Consider the following 16046-nt stretch of genomic DNA (forward strand, 5'->3'; position numbering starts at 1 on the left):
TGCCTGGTCGCCACCGGGAGGGACGGCGCGTGCGTGCTCCGCGCGTGCGAGGGGTGGAGGATGAAGTGGGGCGTGATTACAGAGGAGACGAGGTGGTGCGGCAGGAAGTGGGAGCGCTTCCCGAAGAGGGATGGCGGGGGGCGGGAAGGCGTTGTGCCGTGTGTTATGGGGCGCCACTCGTTGCTCAGACCGATAGAGGAGGGGAGGAAGGAGGGGAGGAAGGAGGCTGCGGACGGCGTAGTTTGATCGCAGTGATGCGCAGGTAGTTTTTTAGGACGCAATTGAATTTAAACTTCAAATCTCCTGCTGCTGCCCCTGGAACCACGTGTACACGTGCGAGATCTGCTCATCCCTTGACACGTGTCTGATCTGACCCTCGCATCCCCCTTTACCACTGCACTTCCCGACCGCCGTCCCATACGCCCACGCCCACCCCCACCCCCCCTCCCCACTTCCCCCCAATTGACGCCAACCTCGACAGCCCCCTCCGCGATGGCCTTCCTCTACGCGACCTTTCGGCCGCCGCACCCGTCGCGCCTATCGGCCCTTCTCTCGCGCCCGCCGCTGCGGCATGTCTCCCTCCACACCCGCCGCGGCTTTGTTACCGTGTCGCACCTAGCCGCGGCCCCACACGCCGACCCGCCGGCCCCGCACGCCGACCCGCCGGCCCCACCAGATGACACCGGCCTTTTCGCCACGCACACCTCCTTCAGCGCGCTCGGTGTCTCGCCGCACTACGACGCCGCGCTCTCCGCCGCCGGCATCTCCGTCCCCACAAAGGCGCAGGCCGCCCTCATCCCACTGCTGCTGCAGGGCCTCGACCTGCAGGCCGCGTATGCGCAGCGCGTGCGCCACGCCGACGCCGCCGCTGCCACCGCCGAGGAGGCTGCGATGGGGAGTGAGGGAGGCGTGGAAGGAGAGGATGCGGGTGCGACGCCCGAACGGCCGACGCCGCCGGAGGAGGATGTTAACGACGTGCTTATGGTCGGCGCGGAGACGGGCAGCGGGAAGACGCTTTCGTACCTGCTTCCGTATGTGGACGCGGTGCGGAGAGCTCCCGAGGCCCGCCTCAAGGCGATCGTGCTGGTCCCGTCGCGCGAGCTGTGCTGGCAGGTGGCGGCCTTCCTGAAGGCCTATTCTGAGGATGCGCCGCCGCACGTGGTGCTGGCCGGTGGGCACCCGCCGGACGTGGCGGATATGGCAAGCGTGCGCGTGGTTATTGCTACCCCGACCGCACTGCTCAACTACTTCCGCTTCAGCCAGAGACCCGACGCTAGCGATAAGATGATCGTTGTCGACGAGGCGGACATGCTCCTGTCCGGCAGCTTCTTGAGGGACGTTGAACGCATATTGGACCAGCCGGGGATGAAGCCGTTTGCGACGCGGAAGAATGGGCCGGTTCGGGCTGTGAATCGCAATCGACTGTTGTTTGTTGGCGCGACGTATCCGCACTGGACTGGAGATAGGGTTAAGTCTATCATCACATGGATGCGGAGGCGGTATCCGGGCGTCAGGGCCGTGCAGACAGAGGATATTCATAAGCGATCGCGCCGGTTGAGGTCGCGGTGGCGCCATCTCGATACGGAGGAGCAGCGGTTAGACGCGCTGCTGGAGGTGTTGGAGAGCGAGACGGGGGAGACGGATAAGGTCATGGTGTTTTCATCCAAGGCGTCGACGTGCGAAAGGGTGCGCGAGGCTGTGGTGACGCGGATGGGGGAGGGAGCGGTCAGGGACAAGTTTGGGGAGGCGCTTCAGCTGCATAAGAATGTGCACTCGGAAGACAGGCAGCAGAACCTGGCCAAGTATCGAAGCGACGAGGGGCGCTTGCTGTTCTGTACGGATTTGGGGTCACGCGGGTTAGATCTTGGCAATGTGACGCGCATTGTGGAATTCGAGTTTGCGACCAACGTCGTCGTGTACTTGCATCGCATCGGACGGACCGCGCGCGCTGGGGCGTCGGGTTCGACAGACCATTTCTATGATGACGTCTCAAAACCGCTGGCGGAGGCGATTCGCGAACGCTCGGAGAAGGAGGGCACAGTCGTGCAAGGGGTGTTTAGTCGTGACAGGTCCTTTAGACGGAAGCTGAAGAAGACGGCTGAGCTGAAGGCAGCTGAAGAAGCCAATCTTCAGTCATTGGTGAGGCCGATGGATGACGTCGTTATTGACGAGGTGGATGCCGAAGAGGCAGAAAGGTTCAACAGATAAGAGGGCAGTTGAATTTACGTTCGTACCCTTCTGACAAGGTGGACTGCCGTCAAAAGTTAGTCGTCGATGGCCTGCAGCTTTACAGTACTGTTTTGCCACGAAGGCAGCAGTTCGAGTTAATATCTTTCGAGAAGTACGTAGAACATGACTAAAGTATAAAACCCCTGCCCACTCACGTAGTGGAGAGCGCTCAAAGGGAGAAAGTGACTGACCGTTTCCGAAATATCGAAGGAATGGTGTGCATCTTTCCAAAATGGATTAATAAGGGACACCGCTTTTCCCAGACTCCTAGGACAATCTGCGAGTACTTCCTCACCCGTTTCCGTAAACGGCTTTCATCTCGGCACACACGAGAGGGGTTTCTGCCATTTCGTGTCTTAAAAAGACAAAGAATGTCAACGGCAGCTCGCATCCTAGCAGCCACCTGAGCAGCCTTCCAACCCCTTTTATGTTGTCTTCCGCGTATGGGCTGTGCTCTCTCTTCTTGTTCAATGGCAATCCTCGTGACCTTCGCATGTGCTGTCAGATCCCGTCTCAATGTTTGACTGTTGTCGAGAAATATTGACTAAGCTCTCACGAAACTTTGCAGTGATCAATAATAGTTAAAAGGCCTCATGGTCTAGCAGTCGTTGATTCAAAGATGTGTTCTTCACCTGTGATAATAAAGTACGTCAATGAGACGGACTGCAGATTACTCTGAGCACATCATTTCCGGATACTGCAAATTCCTGGTAGCTGTTGTGGGCTCCTATTTGTTCCCTGCCCAGTGACAAGCGCATATTCGACAGCTCAGCAAGTTCCATCGTTTCCTAATTCAGCTTTTTGTCAATACATCGAGGGCTTTCGTATCGATGGCGAGCGCGAATAAATTGCTCTGTGTCCTCATCACATCTGACACCCTCCATCGGTTTGAGCTATAAAGTAGTTGAGGCCTTTGTGGCCGTTTAGGAAGCCGCTTCACAATCAGTTTCACTTTAAAGCTCTTCAATCGCAAATACAGACTTCGTCTTTAGAATTATCGGCCAGCAACTTACCGGAAAAGCAGCATAGAACCTTTCCCATAACGGTTTAAAAATCATTGACTGCTGCATCTGCGAATAGCCCTGTAATAGAGTCAACCTGTCTAGTCGGTAAATTTGTTGAAACAAATTTAACCGCCGGGCTCTTCGCTGTAAAGTCTGCCACCGTTTATAAGCTTTGGCATGGAACTGATCTTAACCGTTCTTGGGGCTCATATCTAAAGATTAAGAGGCAAGGAGCCTTGCTGCGTTTCAGGGGCTACACGATTTCAGTTGGATATATTTAAACTATGAACCCGAATCAGTTGGCGCGAGAACTTACATCTTTTGCGTTCTGAAGGGCAGAATGCGCCACCATTCTTCAACCAATCACGGTCGCGAGTGGATGAGTATGAAGGGAGATGAACGGCTTTAGAAGCTATGTCTGGGTGCTACTCGAACAGAATGGCACCTGCCTGCATTTTACTGTAGTTGATCCTGTGATTTCCATGTGTATGCATCTTTTGCCTCCTTCTGAGCAGCCTATGCGTTTCCTGTACCTGAAACCAGTCTTTGTCGCATCCTGTAACAGAAGAGTACTACAAAGAAACAAAAAAGCTGGAATAAGGTCGGCTGAATTCATATGTGAACGTATGCAGCCATTCTGGCTTTAAACCCAAGTACCAACGCGAAGCGTTTCTTTCGCGGTCCTCAGCTAAATTCTTAATATCAACTTGAGTGTTTGAATGTGTGTATTTTCAAGAAAAATGTAGAGCTGCTTCAAGGTGATGCTCCGGCATGCCCTTTCCTTACGGAATTTAACTCGCCATCGCAAAAATGAAGTTCAGGGGAGGGCCTTTGTGATTTCCGACATACTACAGCGAGGCGGGCATCCACAATTTAAGTGCCTAGTTTCGCTCATCCTGCTAACACGTAAAAATCGTGGGAGTTTTGTATTTCAGCGGAAAGGAAATGTAGAAATTTCTGCAATTCAGCAATTAATATGTAATTGCATATTACATAACCAAAGCATGTGTGAGACCCGCCAGGTATTACAATTGCTATGTAGTGCGAAGAAAACGAACAGAGTATCTGTTTCAAAATATTCTTGGAAACGTCTTCTTGACGAGGTTTTATAATTACAAGAAACCTGTTCTCTCATCTGCATAGCGATTATTTGTCCAAACGTGGCTACAAGTTTCTCTTAAATCACATTCACTTCCACATAACTAAGTTCAGCAATTTTACTGATTTTGATAAGGAACTTTTAATTCCGCCCCTAAATTTGCAAGCATACACCTGCGCATGTGAACCAGTGATTCCAGGTCCCTGCATCTCTTTCCCCTCACTTCATTGACCCTAGAAACAGATTTGCAGTACCTCAGCCTTTGTACAACCTCTTGGAAGAACTGATGCGCACATTATATATTTTCCGAGTAAAAGCTGAAATCATTCTATCTGACGTTTTTTTGGCATTATAGATGGTTCAGCTAATCTCTAATGATTTTTAGACTATGCTCTGTAGTAGAGCTTTGATTTCTAGCTGTATTGACAGCAGATCACTAAATCTCGAGTTTGCTTTTACGCACCAGTGCTAGCTCCTGTAAAATATTTCCGCTGACGGCGCAGGTTTGTGACCAAGTGACAGTGTGTCATATACTTGATTAGGTTGGCCTGGTCAGATGAACCTCAATATGACCTTCATGGAGGAGAATACCAACTGGAATGGAGAATGAGCAATATATAAACCAGAGAGGGATTTTCCTTTTGGTTGGCCTCATCCTTGTGGAACGCCTGAAATACACAATTTATATGAAAAATGTCTTTACAAAGAAACTAGGGTTAGGGATATGGACCTGAGAACATACATTTTTTTGAGAGGACCATTTTCTATTTCTTAAACGAAACACCCCTACACTCCTACACTCCTACACTCCTACACGGGTACGCAAGTCTTCTTCCCTACGAGTAGATTACTTTATATCCATGTGAAATGTAAGTTCGTTTCAAATCAGATGCCGAATTTCCCAAACGGCTTTGATGCAGTCGTGTGAGTTCAAAATATGGATACGAATGTTTTGCGTACCCTTTTTCATTGACAAGAATGATATCATTGGACGGTTGTTGAAATAAATCGCGTTTGGGCAAGAAACCTTTATGCAGTAATTTTGTGAATAGCGAGCAACAAGGCTGATGGTCACCTAAATTTATGTCTGTTTTTCGTGGCTTCATAGTTTAGAAGGTAGCAAGTAACGGATGGAACGAGGACCCTTACCACCTCGAGAGATCTCTTCGGCAGCTTCAGATGTGCGTGTCGATTTCAGCCCCAGTGTCGCAACTAGCTGTGATTCCAGAGACAGAGGACTTAGCCTGAACCCCGCGGATACAATCATGGACGTCAATGAGCGATATATGCTCTTCAATACTTAACTCGCACAATGTGTATGACGGATGATCGATACTTTTCGGCTATAACGCCACAGCCATATATTCCAGCTAACGTCTTTATATGAAACAACAATTTCGCAGATTCCAGGATGACTTTTTCGTTTTAGACACTTTGAAGTACTGATTTTTGTGCAGTAACTCACTGCACAATGAACTTGTGTGGGGAGCTGTGGTGTACAAATTTTGGAATCGAAATTGTAACTGCTTCATCCGTACGTTTTTGATAGCCGGCGCGCCAAATATCTTTGCCCAGTTGTTTTTGTGGTCGCCAGCTTTGGTTCAGAGGGTTATGTTCGAATTTTCTGGTGACAGTCGCCGAGATTCCAGTGCCGCCAAAACGGGTTTCCGGAGCCGCCGCACTCTAAGCACCGTCATACACTAAGCATCGACCGTTACGATAAGGACATCACTCAGCGAGCGAGAGACGCGAGCGAGAAAAGGAGGATGAGAGGGCGGGAGACAAACAACCGTAGTCCGTTTCTGTCTGCTAAAGTGACAATATATGAGGTCAGATGTACAGTTATATTCGCCGTTTCGTAACTCCCGTCCCGAGTTTTTATTCTCGAAAGAACAGAAGCCTGATCTCTTCGATCGAGCATGACCGATTTTTTATATTTGAATTGAATGATACAGAAATGCCTCTAAAAACAGTCACACACACGCCAAAGACGTTTTCAGTATGTCAACAATGGCAGGTGATCTCGACAAAAAGTCTCCATACCTTTTGGGTAGTGTAGGCCTTATTCGTCTTTTCTTTGTTCCATATGCCTGTATGATTGACTCATCGAGATTTGACGCAGCACTTCTAATGATAATCGAGGTACTATCATTGAAAGGGCATGTTATGCCTCCATTCAGTGTCACGATAGGTGTGGCATCTAGAATCTTCGCGATGTTCGATCTGTTGAGGTCATGTCCTCAGCAGTTTGTGTTATTTCTCTGCAACTCATGGAATGAACAATCCACCGAACGTATCTGCATCTTCGGTAAACATCTCTCGCAATATAGACATCAGTGCCTACAACATGGACTGCTTTCAAGTTGTGGTTACGCATCTCTTGGTGTGGTTACGCATCTCTCGGTGCATCGATGCCATAGATACGTGTACACGTACGAAAAGAAATTCTGAAATAGTTGAAACTATTTTCGAAAAGGGTGAAATAATGCAAAGTGGGACTGAATATCACATTTGCGCCGGAGGACGCCGCCGGCAGACGACTATTGTCGTGCCTCTGTGTTGTCATTGGTGTCAATCAGAGCCACCTCGTCCTCTTCGTCAGACGCGCATGATACGGTTTGAAGCATGTACCGCCGAAGATGTCAGATGCAAGCCGCGGGACAGTCGCCCAGCCAGTCTTTGTTTTGACCTTGTGAGAAACGCTCTCACGAAGAGGTCCAATACTGTCTCTCCGCCCAGGGACACTGGGAACATGTAAAAGCTTCAATTTGTCAGGCCACATGAAATGACGCGACCTAGGGAAAACGAATGCTACCCGCTCGAAGTTCTAGCGGCGGGGGGAGATGGTCTTGTCGTAGGATCCCATGGTGGAGATCTTTACATATCCGGCCAGAGATATGACCTCAAGCGGGTTTGCGGTGCCGCCGTGGCTTGTGCGAAACAGTCCCTTATCGTTGTTTTGACCCTGCAAAAAGAAGCCGTTGTTCTCTCAAGAGATGTGAGCACTGACGTGTGGAAGGAGGTCGCAAGGCAGTAAGTTTTTTTATTCGTTTTTCGCGGTACAGAACCCACATTGTGATGAACACTTTTGTATGAATAGAGTTTCAGACATCCCCGGAGAGTACATCTCATCCGTTGCTGGCGATACGAAAGACTTTCTGAAATGCAGAATAGATACTACCCACTTGAGTGTACCTGGTGATTAGAAAGAATCGAGAAATCTGACCATCCGTGCGCTCTTCCTCTGTGATTCTTGCTTGTTGACGTCCACAGTTTGATGCCGAAGCGCCCGACTTCTGCTGTCTTTGCAATTGCGAGGCAGCAAGTCGTCGTCGCTGATGCGTTTGGAGACGTCTACGCGCTCCCCATTGCTTCTTCTCTAAACCTCCGGGATGATCAAACGCAAGCTGAAGTCCTTATTCTCGGACATTTCTCTACTGTTACGTCCCTTGCGCTCAAAGACTCACTCATTGCGTCAGCTGACAGAGATGCAAAGCTGCGCATTTCGCGGTTTCCGGATTCCTTCGTCATAGAATCCTTTTGTGTCGCTCATCAGGACTTCATCACATGTGTGCAATGGATTGGAACCAAAAGGATAATCTCGGGGGCTGGCGACGGCACCTTACGATGTTGGAATGCAGCCGACGGCAGTTTGCTAAATACTGTTGATATTCGTGATCATATTCCCCGCCACTCAAACGAAGAAAACACGAGGGAGGAAAAAGTGGTTGTTGTTTGCATCGAAACAATACCAGGTAATGACGACGTCGTCATCATTGGACTGTACAAAAAGAACTTTCTTATCATCCTCAGTGGGATCTCATCGAACTTCTTCAAACTTCGCGTTGTTACCGCGACGAAGGAAGGTGATTGGATTACTGGCGTTGCCGCGGATGATCGCGATCATCTGTGGCTGTCGTTAGCTTCGAGTTGCCATTCTATTCAGGCCTATTCCACCAAAGAGTTAGGTACTCCAAATATAGCCTTTCGGAGGCACAAATTGACGACGATGCAGTGTACGTGCTCAGATAGTTCCAAGAAGTCTCCCAACGGGAAAAACGACGATACGGTTTTCCCGATGCGCTTCGAATGGTTAAACCAGCAGCGTAAACGGGAAATGGTGGAGGACTGGAAGGGCAAGAAGAGGAAACATATCGAGATTTAGAAACAATAATGCCCTGCAGAAAGTTGCTGATATCAAGAGTTTATCGAGAAATTCCTTTGTAATATGCGTAGGACGTACCCCGAAGTTATTAGACTAACGATTTTATGTTTGCTGTCATAACTCGAACCGCTAGTGCGCTACACCTGTGTAATGGAGAGGGAGGAAGCATCTACCGGAAGCGCGAAGATTAAAAGTGTGTCAAGCAAGGACAGTCACCTCGCTGGTAGTTGGTGACTGCAAGTTACGTACTTTTCTTTAGCCGCTTTACATGAGCCTTCAGCATTCTGACTGAAGAATTGAGCTACTGCGCATCACTCTTGAAAGATTAGCCTGCACCCTGAGTCTTTGTCGGAGCAGAGGTTAATGCAGACTACCTTGTCCCTCTTTTTCTTGCTGCGGATGAAGATGCTTGGCCGCCCTGTACAGACATATTCCGCTCGTATGCCATTATTTGTTGATCAAGATCACTACGTAGAGTTCTCCTTGATACAGTTCTTTTGCGCTTTTGCCCTGCTGTTCTCAATGACACTAGCAATTCCTTCTCACTCTGCTCCACAGCCGTGCTCCCTGCAATATCATACACATATCCAGCTTCGCGATGGTCTGGTTTGGTCATTTCCGACAGCAAGACAATTACTATGGAGCGACATAGCTCCGACTTAAATATTTCAAGGTCTGAGAGAGTGTTTTTTTCCTCTAGAATTCGCATCACTAAGGAAGTCCAAACGCTTGCATGTTCGCGAGAGGACATCATTTGAAGCCATGGCGTCATAAAGTCGACCGCTTTCTCCTCGCGCGGCATCCCTCGCGTTTCTCTCACATCAACGTCCATATCAACAATAGGGCGATCCAGATTGTAACAAAACTGGGAGGCTAAAGTCCTTGCCATCGATACCTCCTTATCTGTGAGACCTGGAACTTTGCAGTAAAATGGCAAGAACCCATGATTAAACATCTCTTGTTCCATTCTATTTGAATGTGTACCAAATTGTGCCGGTGCCAACAAAGGGACCATCCTAGCAGGATCGTTTTGGGGAATGGTCGAATCGGAGAAAAGGAAGTGGGCCTGAAATTCGGAATAGGCTGACAAAACGAACGCAAAGTCAAGGAACCACATGAGGGAGTGTTTTTTGACGTCATGTCGTCTCTGCCACGAGAACACACTCCGAATTCGAGTCTTGACCGTGTCCTTTTCTGCGGTGGACCTTCGTCGCCTTTCAGCTCGCTGGTATGTCTGCTCAACTATTTCCCAAACGACTTGGTCCTTCAATTTATGAAAACCTGATACTGACGATAGAAGCCGAGCAGTCTTAACGTCAGCAATTATTGTCCGCCAAGGGCCACCGAGAACCCACATCGGAATAGCTCGAATTGCATCGCTCCAATTTCCCCATTCATAATGTCCGCGACCCTGCCTATCTCGCCCGGACGAGTCAATCCATCTGGGCAGGACTGCAATGCTCTCCAAAAACTCGCGAACGCACCGGCGAAGTTCTAACGGTGACACTTGTCGCATCTCAAAGTTCGAAGAATAAGTAGAACTCTCCACGAGATAGGAATTATAGAAAGCAGCGTTCTCACGAAAATGTATGCTCCGAAGAGCGGGGCTGCTCTTTTCTCGCTCTGTGCAATTTTTCTCACTACACACTCACAAGCTATAACTGCAACCAGTTCAAGCTGGAAAGCAGCAAGTGACGAACCGCGGAAAATGTCAAGATGGCGGTAAAGGATTGCAAGCAATCGAAGTCGACAGAGAACAAGGACAACGAATTTCGACGTGATCTGTTCCGTCCTTGCGCGGTATGCAAAAGTCCTCCAATTTTAGAAGAGGTTCTAAATGTTGCTCCGTCTTTTGTGGTGCGATGAATTTGTGTGGTTTGTGTCGCTGAAGAGAGTTCCTGTCTGTGTTCTCACGGCCACCTTGAAGGAGGGACGTAGGAAGAATACCAAAAAAAAAACTTGGAAGATGGCAGATAATCAATTCCACCGAGCAGTCCAAATTGCCTGCTTGTAATGAGCCTGGAATGATTGCGAAGTTGTGCAAAGTGGCTGTCAAGTGTGACTGAAAACAAAGAGCTTAGTACCTTTTCGTGAAACGTGTGTGAGCCCGACGCAACGAGAACGATGTGGGTATCATGTCGATTCAGGTTCGACACGGGCTCCCGCCGAAGGTAGCGACGGTGAAACGAATGCCCAAATGAAGCTGCAAGCTGTCCGGATAATAAGAGGGAAGGTTGATGCAGTGCGTGCGTGTGGAGGAGCAATTGCGCTTCCCCTGGGCACAAAAGGAAAGACAAACCAACAGGATCGGTACTGCAAAGGAGGATCTACAGATAGCCAGGAAAGACGTATGGACTTGTACAAACCGGATTTAGTGGACTTTATTGGCCCGTAATCTGTTCTCAGTCGAAGTGAGATGGTGTATGTAGCGAGACTCCTGATTGCAGGCATGAAAAGCAGCACAGCGGACGAGAGGAAGTACAAGGGTGAAAGCGAGCTATAATGCATATGTATCCCTCGTCGGGGCAAGTCCAATAACTAGCATGACAGGGCGCGGTCTTCTTCTATGTGATGATAGACTTACATACGACTTATGAAAAGTGTGACTTCAAGTCGTGACAAGAGTGGACATAGGGTACGTATAATTTCCGGCCAAACATAAGCGAGATGCAAACCTCAATTATCCTTTTTTGTTTTAAACCCCTTCAAATAAAACCCAACGATTGATGAGCCACAGCTATCGTTACATTGGCAGGCTGGATAGCACCGGAGCGGACAACGCGAGAAGGGGAGGTAGTCCTTTTCAATAAGAGCATGCTCCTCCTTGCCATGCGCCCACCTTGGCTGCCGACTGACGTTTGAGGACTCTCAGCAAAGCGCTGAGTCATCGCTGACGACGTCGTCTGTCTGCTTTTTCTTCATACATCATATCAAATCATGATATGGAGTGGAAATGCGTCTTCTCCAACTCAGCATGTACATATTCGACGTTAAAACTTCGAGACAACGTATCGAGAAAACGAGGGAAGGGCAGGGATTTACAGCCGAATGTCCGTCTGGCCCTTAGGGAAGCTCGGAACCAGTATTTTGTCCGTCCACTAATATGTGAAAACGTTCCTAAGCTTCGAACAGTTTCTATGGAACACCGCAACAAGAAATTGGCCTAGCGACACATGGCTGGTAACACCGATGGACTACGTAAACTCTGAGCGGGGCGTATCATAGGTAACAGCAAAGCTCGTACCCCTTTTTTTGTCCTGTCGAGAACAAATTTGAAAAACCAATACGCTCAACTTGTAATCAAGTCAAGGACGAATTTACAGGACAAGAAATGGGAGCTGGATTTCAAATGGCTGGTATGACGCCTAATTTCGCTCATCACATGAGGAGCTGTCCTCAAAAGCACGACTATACCGTTACATGTGTTTAAAACCCGACAGATACAAGAGGGAGAAGAGCGTGACTGCCCTTCATGTAGTTGCGTCCGGTGAAAGTGAAACTTGGGCGTTGACAATTTGCCCGGGAAAAATAGAACATGCGAATACAATGGCGCATTATATATCGGAGGGGGTCTTGGAGCTTTATCACTCACATGCATGTGACAAAACAGTCTGAGATTTCTTCTTGAGTCAAACTTCAACAGGGCAGTCGTACAGTATAGAGTTACTGTACAAGTGTGCCCCGCAGCTTTTGTGACCTCACGCGGCGGACAGGTCGAGGAGACAAGTCGGCTACTGTACATGGATTGTGCATTTTGGGAAACAAGAAAGATCACGAGTCGACTGAATTCGAAAATAGACCATAGTGATGGGGCGCGAAGCACACTCTCGAGGGGGAAGCCATAGTAGACGACAACACTCGCTGACAGACCAAACGAGATTGAGAGATTGGTGTTTAGCTGGTGTTTAGCTCCAGACTCCATTCAGTCGGAAGATACTGAAGTAGAAAAATATCGGCAAGGCCACCGTGAGCTCTTTACAACAACATAATGCAAAGAGAAACACACAGCTGATGACTGCCCAGGAGCTTGGTCCACCCACGGCGCTCATCATTCCCCAACGACAAAATTGGAAGTCATATGAAGTTGAAGGGCAGCTTGTACCTTGTGTGGGGAGTCGAACGGGTTTGCAGGCCGTCATGGCAAGAGGGCGTGGGGATCTTTGAGATCTGGAGGTGAAAAAAGTACAGACCGCCACATCCCGTGCTCTTGATTGAGGATTTTACAGAGAGTGAGAGATTTTACAGCGTGCTGATCGGTGATCATGACATATATTCAACAACATATATGCCGAGTTGGAATGTACGGCGCAGTCACAGGCTATGGCATTGTACAGTACAGCACTATCCGGATTCCACGGAAAAATCGTTTATGTCTCATAGAGTCTTCTTCGATGTTTCTGCTCCATTTGGAGGCGAGTATTGTCCCGGGGGAGTACAATTCATTCGGATTTCGAAACATGTTATTGGCAGGTCACGACGTAGTACGTACGGTATCCAGTCAGCATGTAAAGGTACTACAGTAGAATATGTCTGTACTGGTCAACAGCACAGAGATCTTATACTGAGTAGAGTTACAAGTGATTTGCGGACACAAGTTTCTTTCGAGAGATGTTGCGCAAAGACATGCATGCACATGACCAGTTGAAATTCTCTATTCAACGGGCATGACCAGGTCCCTGCGTTGCAACGAATGGGAATGAGACTCTGGGAATGTGGTTCTGGAATGCGAGTTAGTCGGAGAGGAACTTCACTCCACCATGGTGCAGTTCCCCTCCTTGAAATGCTGTGGTGTACAGACAACGTACTTCAGAGAGGCTGCATATATGTCGCAAGACGGATGCGGGGAAAGGAATGGCGGTACTGTAGGGGGCGGCCGTGAGGATAAGGAAATGACTCGTTTGATTATGAAATGTGGTGGTGGTGGGAATGATGGACCAAAAGATGAAAAGGATGTTTGGTCAATATTAAAGTTTGGGGCATGTGGCGGCATGAAGCGGTGACTTGGTGCTGAGAGGGTTTGTGGTACGGGAACGGGTGGCAATCAGGTGGACCCAGGATAGGATTGGAAATCCGGGGTGTCTGATGGAGAGATGATCACAGTTGTACGAAGAGAGAGAACTGACGAGGTGAAGGGAATACATTTGATGTACAGCAGTATTCATATGAGGAGAATTGTTAATCCCTGGGTACTAAATGTGGATGCCTCCTGACAGCTGCACAATGCGGAGGACGGTTTCTATTGCAGCTTCAGTACTTGTACAAAAAGTACAGTCAAGCTTGCGTGACGTGCGGGAATATGAAAACGACGGGGGCACTGAAATAGGTTGAGTTCCGTACCGAGAGGATCACGCACGCGAGAGGGAGTCACTGCCTCTGCTATGGGGAAAAAAGCGTGCAAATACCTGGCGGCTTCCTCGTGGACAGACCAGACCAGACGACCAAGAGAATGTACAAGGGCGTCTGGTCACCGCCGTAAGTATTACGATACTGGACATTACAGTTCCGCAAGCAATAGTCCAACACGTTGTGCATAGTGCCCTCTCCAAATCTTCGGCATGCAACACCACGCCATCTTGCTCGGTCACTAGCCTGTATAATCAGTCATGATACTGTACTAGAACCCTTTACAACAATCTTGCGCTTGTGTGCCCCCGAAGTGGAATGGGGTGGTGGGCCAAGGAGTTGCCCCAGTGGCGCATAGTTGTGTGTATGCCTGATCGCCGTCGTGAGACAAACAGCGGAAAAAAAAAATTCCTCGTGCTATGCGATGGGGGTGTCAAGAAAAGGGGAGAAAACAGCGACTGTGCGTAGGCGCCATGGACTTTTCTCCCCCCCTCTGTCACACACACACACACACACACACACACACACACACACAAATTACACACATGAGACTTTTGGGGGTTTACCTTTAAAACGCAGTTGCATTGAGGAGAGAAATTTGCGCACAGTCTGTGGGTTTCGGCGTACAAATGGAGAAAGCCTTCGTTTGATGTTGCAGTGCCTGTCGTCGGTATCCACTCTCCACCCCGTGGTACTACTCACTGGGCGTCCTCATCTCCGTAACAAATTCGGTTTTTGCAACACTTCTATGCACGGCGAACGCGTCTTCCTACACAAATGACTCGTTCGACTTGTATCATAAAAAGACTTTGTCATAATGAGATCCACGTGGCGATGATTCGAACGCTGTGTTCCCCATGCTTGTTAGTGGAACAGACCACAACTGTAACTTGATTGTTGTGTGTGCAAAATCTTGCTACCGACCTCCCAAGTGTACAGCGCCACCGATCGTAAACGGATTCTCAACGTATCAAGAAATCCGAGGGATACCGGGCCTCTCTGTATTCGCTCCCCTCTGCAGATCCAATGGAGCCGGTTTTGCATTGTTTTGTAATCTTATCATCTCGTATTGTGCGCGAGAGCCGGAATGGTCCATAATGGTCGAGACTGTATCGGCTTAAGAGGTTCTAAACGTCGAGACGCAGAAATAGGAAGCATCCTTTCTGGAAAGCATTCGCGACTCGTCATCACCGGCTTGACACGATTCGTTTGAGGGGTTTTGCCCAAATCTTCAAGGAGGCTCGCCTCCAGCGCTTATAGCACTCATTCTACATGTGACATTTTGTGCTTCCTTCCAAGTAGTCTGCGACAAATCGATGAGGGGCGAAGGTGAGCTTTGTTACGTCATTTGATCCACGCTATTTAAAAACTTGAAACCTGATTATATATTTTTTTCCATCTGCAGCCGGTGATGACAAAAACTAACTCTTTTTTCCCCAGCTACTTTTATGTGCCACAACCAAAACCGTTGCGTCACTCCTTACCTGAGCCCGGGGGTATCTCTTATGCCCTGGCGTGAGAAGTCGTCAGCAGTTGCTTGCCCTGTAGCGTTGTGATAAGCTACAGACAGGTACGGCCATCAGAACCATAGAACACCTCCCGACAATGATTGGCCGACTCACCGCCGCAGGCAGCACTGCAAACAGAAACCGTGTGCACGTGTCATCCGTGTCACAAATTCCCTTCTCTCACCTTCATCAATCTCCTCCCTCCGACCTCACGTTTCTTCCGACTGCACCCGTGCCCACCACTTGCACAAGATGTCCCGTCCCTTGCTCTACACGCGGAGCTGAAGGCGCACCCCGTCCAGTGTACACGAAAGAAACATGCCCTCCACGTACGTCCGTCTCGCGTCGCGCGCCTCCGTGGCCATGCTGGGAAGCACGGCCGCAGCGCTCTCGGCGGCAGAGCACTCGGGCTCGGACTCTGGACTCATCCGCTCGTTCCGCTTTTGGAAGGGCATGCTCCCCATCTACGCCCATTATAAGTATGTCGAGTACCGCGTCAGCGAGTTTGACGATCCCGTCGCCGTTTCCCAGGCCTTTGCGCCGCTGCATACCGTACGTTAGAGATGATTGCTTTGATTGCGTGAGAAGCGCGCCGTGACTTACTTGTAATTATTGTTGACGTTTGTATTGGGGTTGTTGTTGTATGATTAGCGCTACTCCCCAAAGGTGGAGAAGCTCGCACTTGGCTTGAAAGGGTT

The 16046-nt window shown here is 49.1% G+C and overlaps 4 protein-coding genes; 2 read left to right on the top strand and 2 right to left on the bottom strand.

Annotated features, from left to right (window-relative positions):
• The first annotated feature begins 891 nt into the window (after positions 1-891).
• On the top strand, positions 892-2415 carry CHC_T00000668001 (hypothetical protein). XM_005710426.1 is given in 2 exon segments: positions 892-2208; positions 2209-2415. 1 exon segment carries the CDS (start codon positions 892-894, stop codon positions 2206-2208), a length of 1317 nt encoding a protein of 438 aa, XP_005710483.1. The 3' UTR covers positions 2209-2415.
• Positions 2416-6907: 4492 nt separating this feature from the next.
• On the bottom strand, positions 6908-7114 carry CHC_T00000669001 (hypothetical protein). Its single transcript, XM_005710427.1, has one exon. The coding sequence runs from the start codon at positions 7112-7114 to the stop codon at positions 6908-6910; it is 207 nt and encodes a 68-aa protein (XP_005710484.1).
• Positions 7115-7117: 3 nt separating this feature from the next.
• On the top strand, positions 7118-8737 carry CHC_T00000670001 (hypothetical protein). XM_005710428.1 is given in 4 exon segments: positions 7118-7365; positions 7606-8056; positions 8146-8202; positions 8203-8737. 3 exon segments carry the CDS (start codon positions 7118-7120, stop codon positions 8200-8202), a joined length of 756 nt encoding a protein of 251 aa, XP_005710485.1. The 3' UTR covers positions 8203-8737.
• Positions 8738-8743: 6 nt separating this feature from the next.
• On the bottom strand, positions 8744-9854 carry CHC_T00000671001 (hypothetical protein). XM_005710429.1 is given in 2 exon segments: positions 8744-8867; positions 8868-9854. The coding sequence occupies 1 exon segment, from the start codon at positions 9852-9854 to the stop codon at positions 8868-8870; it is 987 nt and encodes a 328-aa protein (XP_005710486.1). The 3' UTR covers positions 8744-8867.
• Positions 9855-16046: the final 6192 nt, after the last annotated feature.

The sequence above is a fragment of the Chondrus crispus genome, genomic scaffold (genome assembly GCF_000350225.1).
Source record: "Chondrus crispus Stackhouse genomic scaffold, scaffold_571, whole genome shotgun sequence".
NCBI lineage: Eukaryota > Rhodophyta > Florideophyceae > Gigartinales > Gigartinaceae > Chondrus > Chondrus crispus.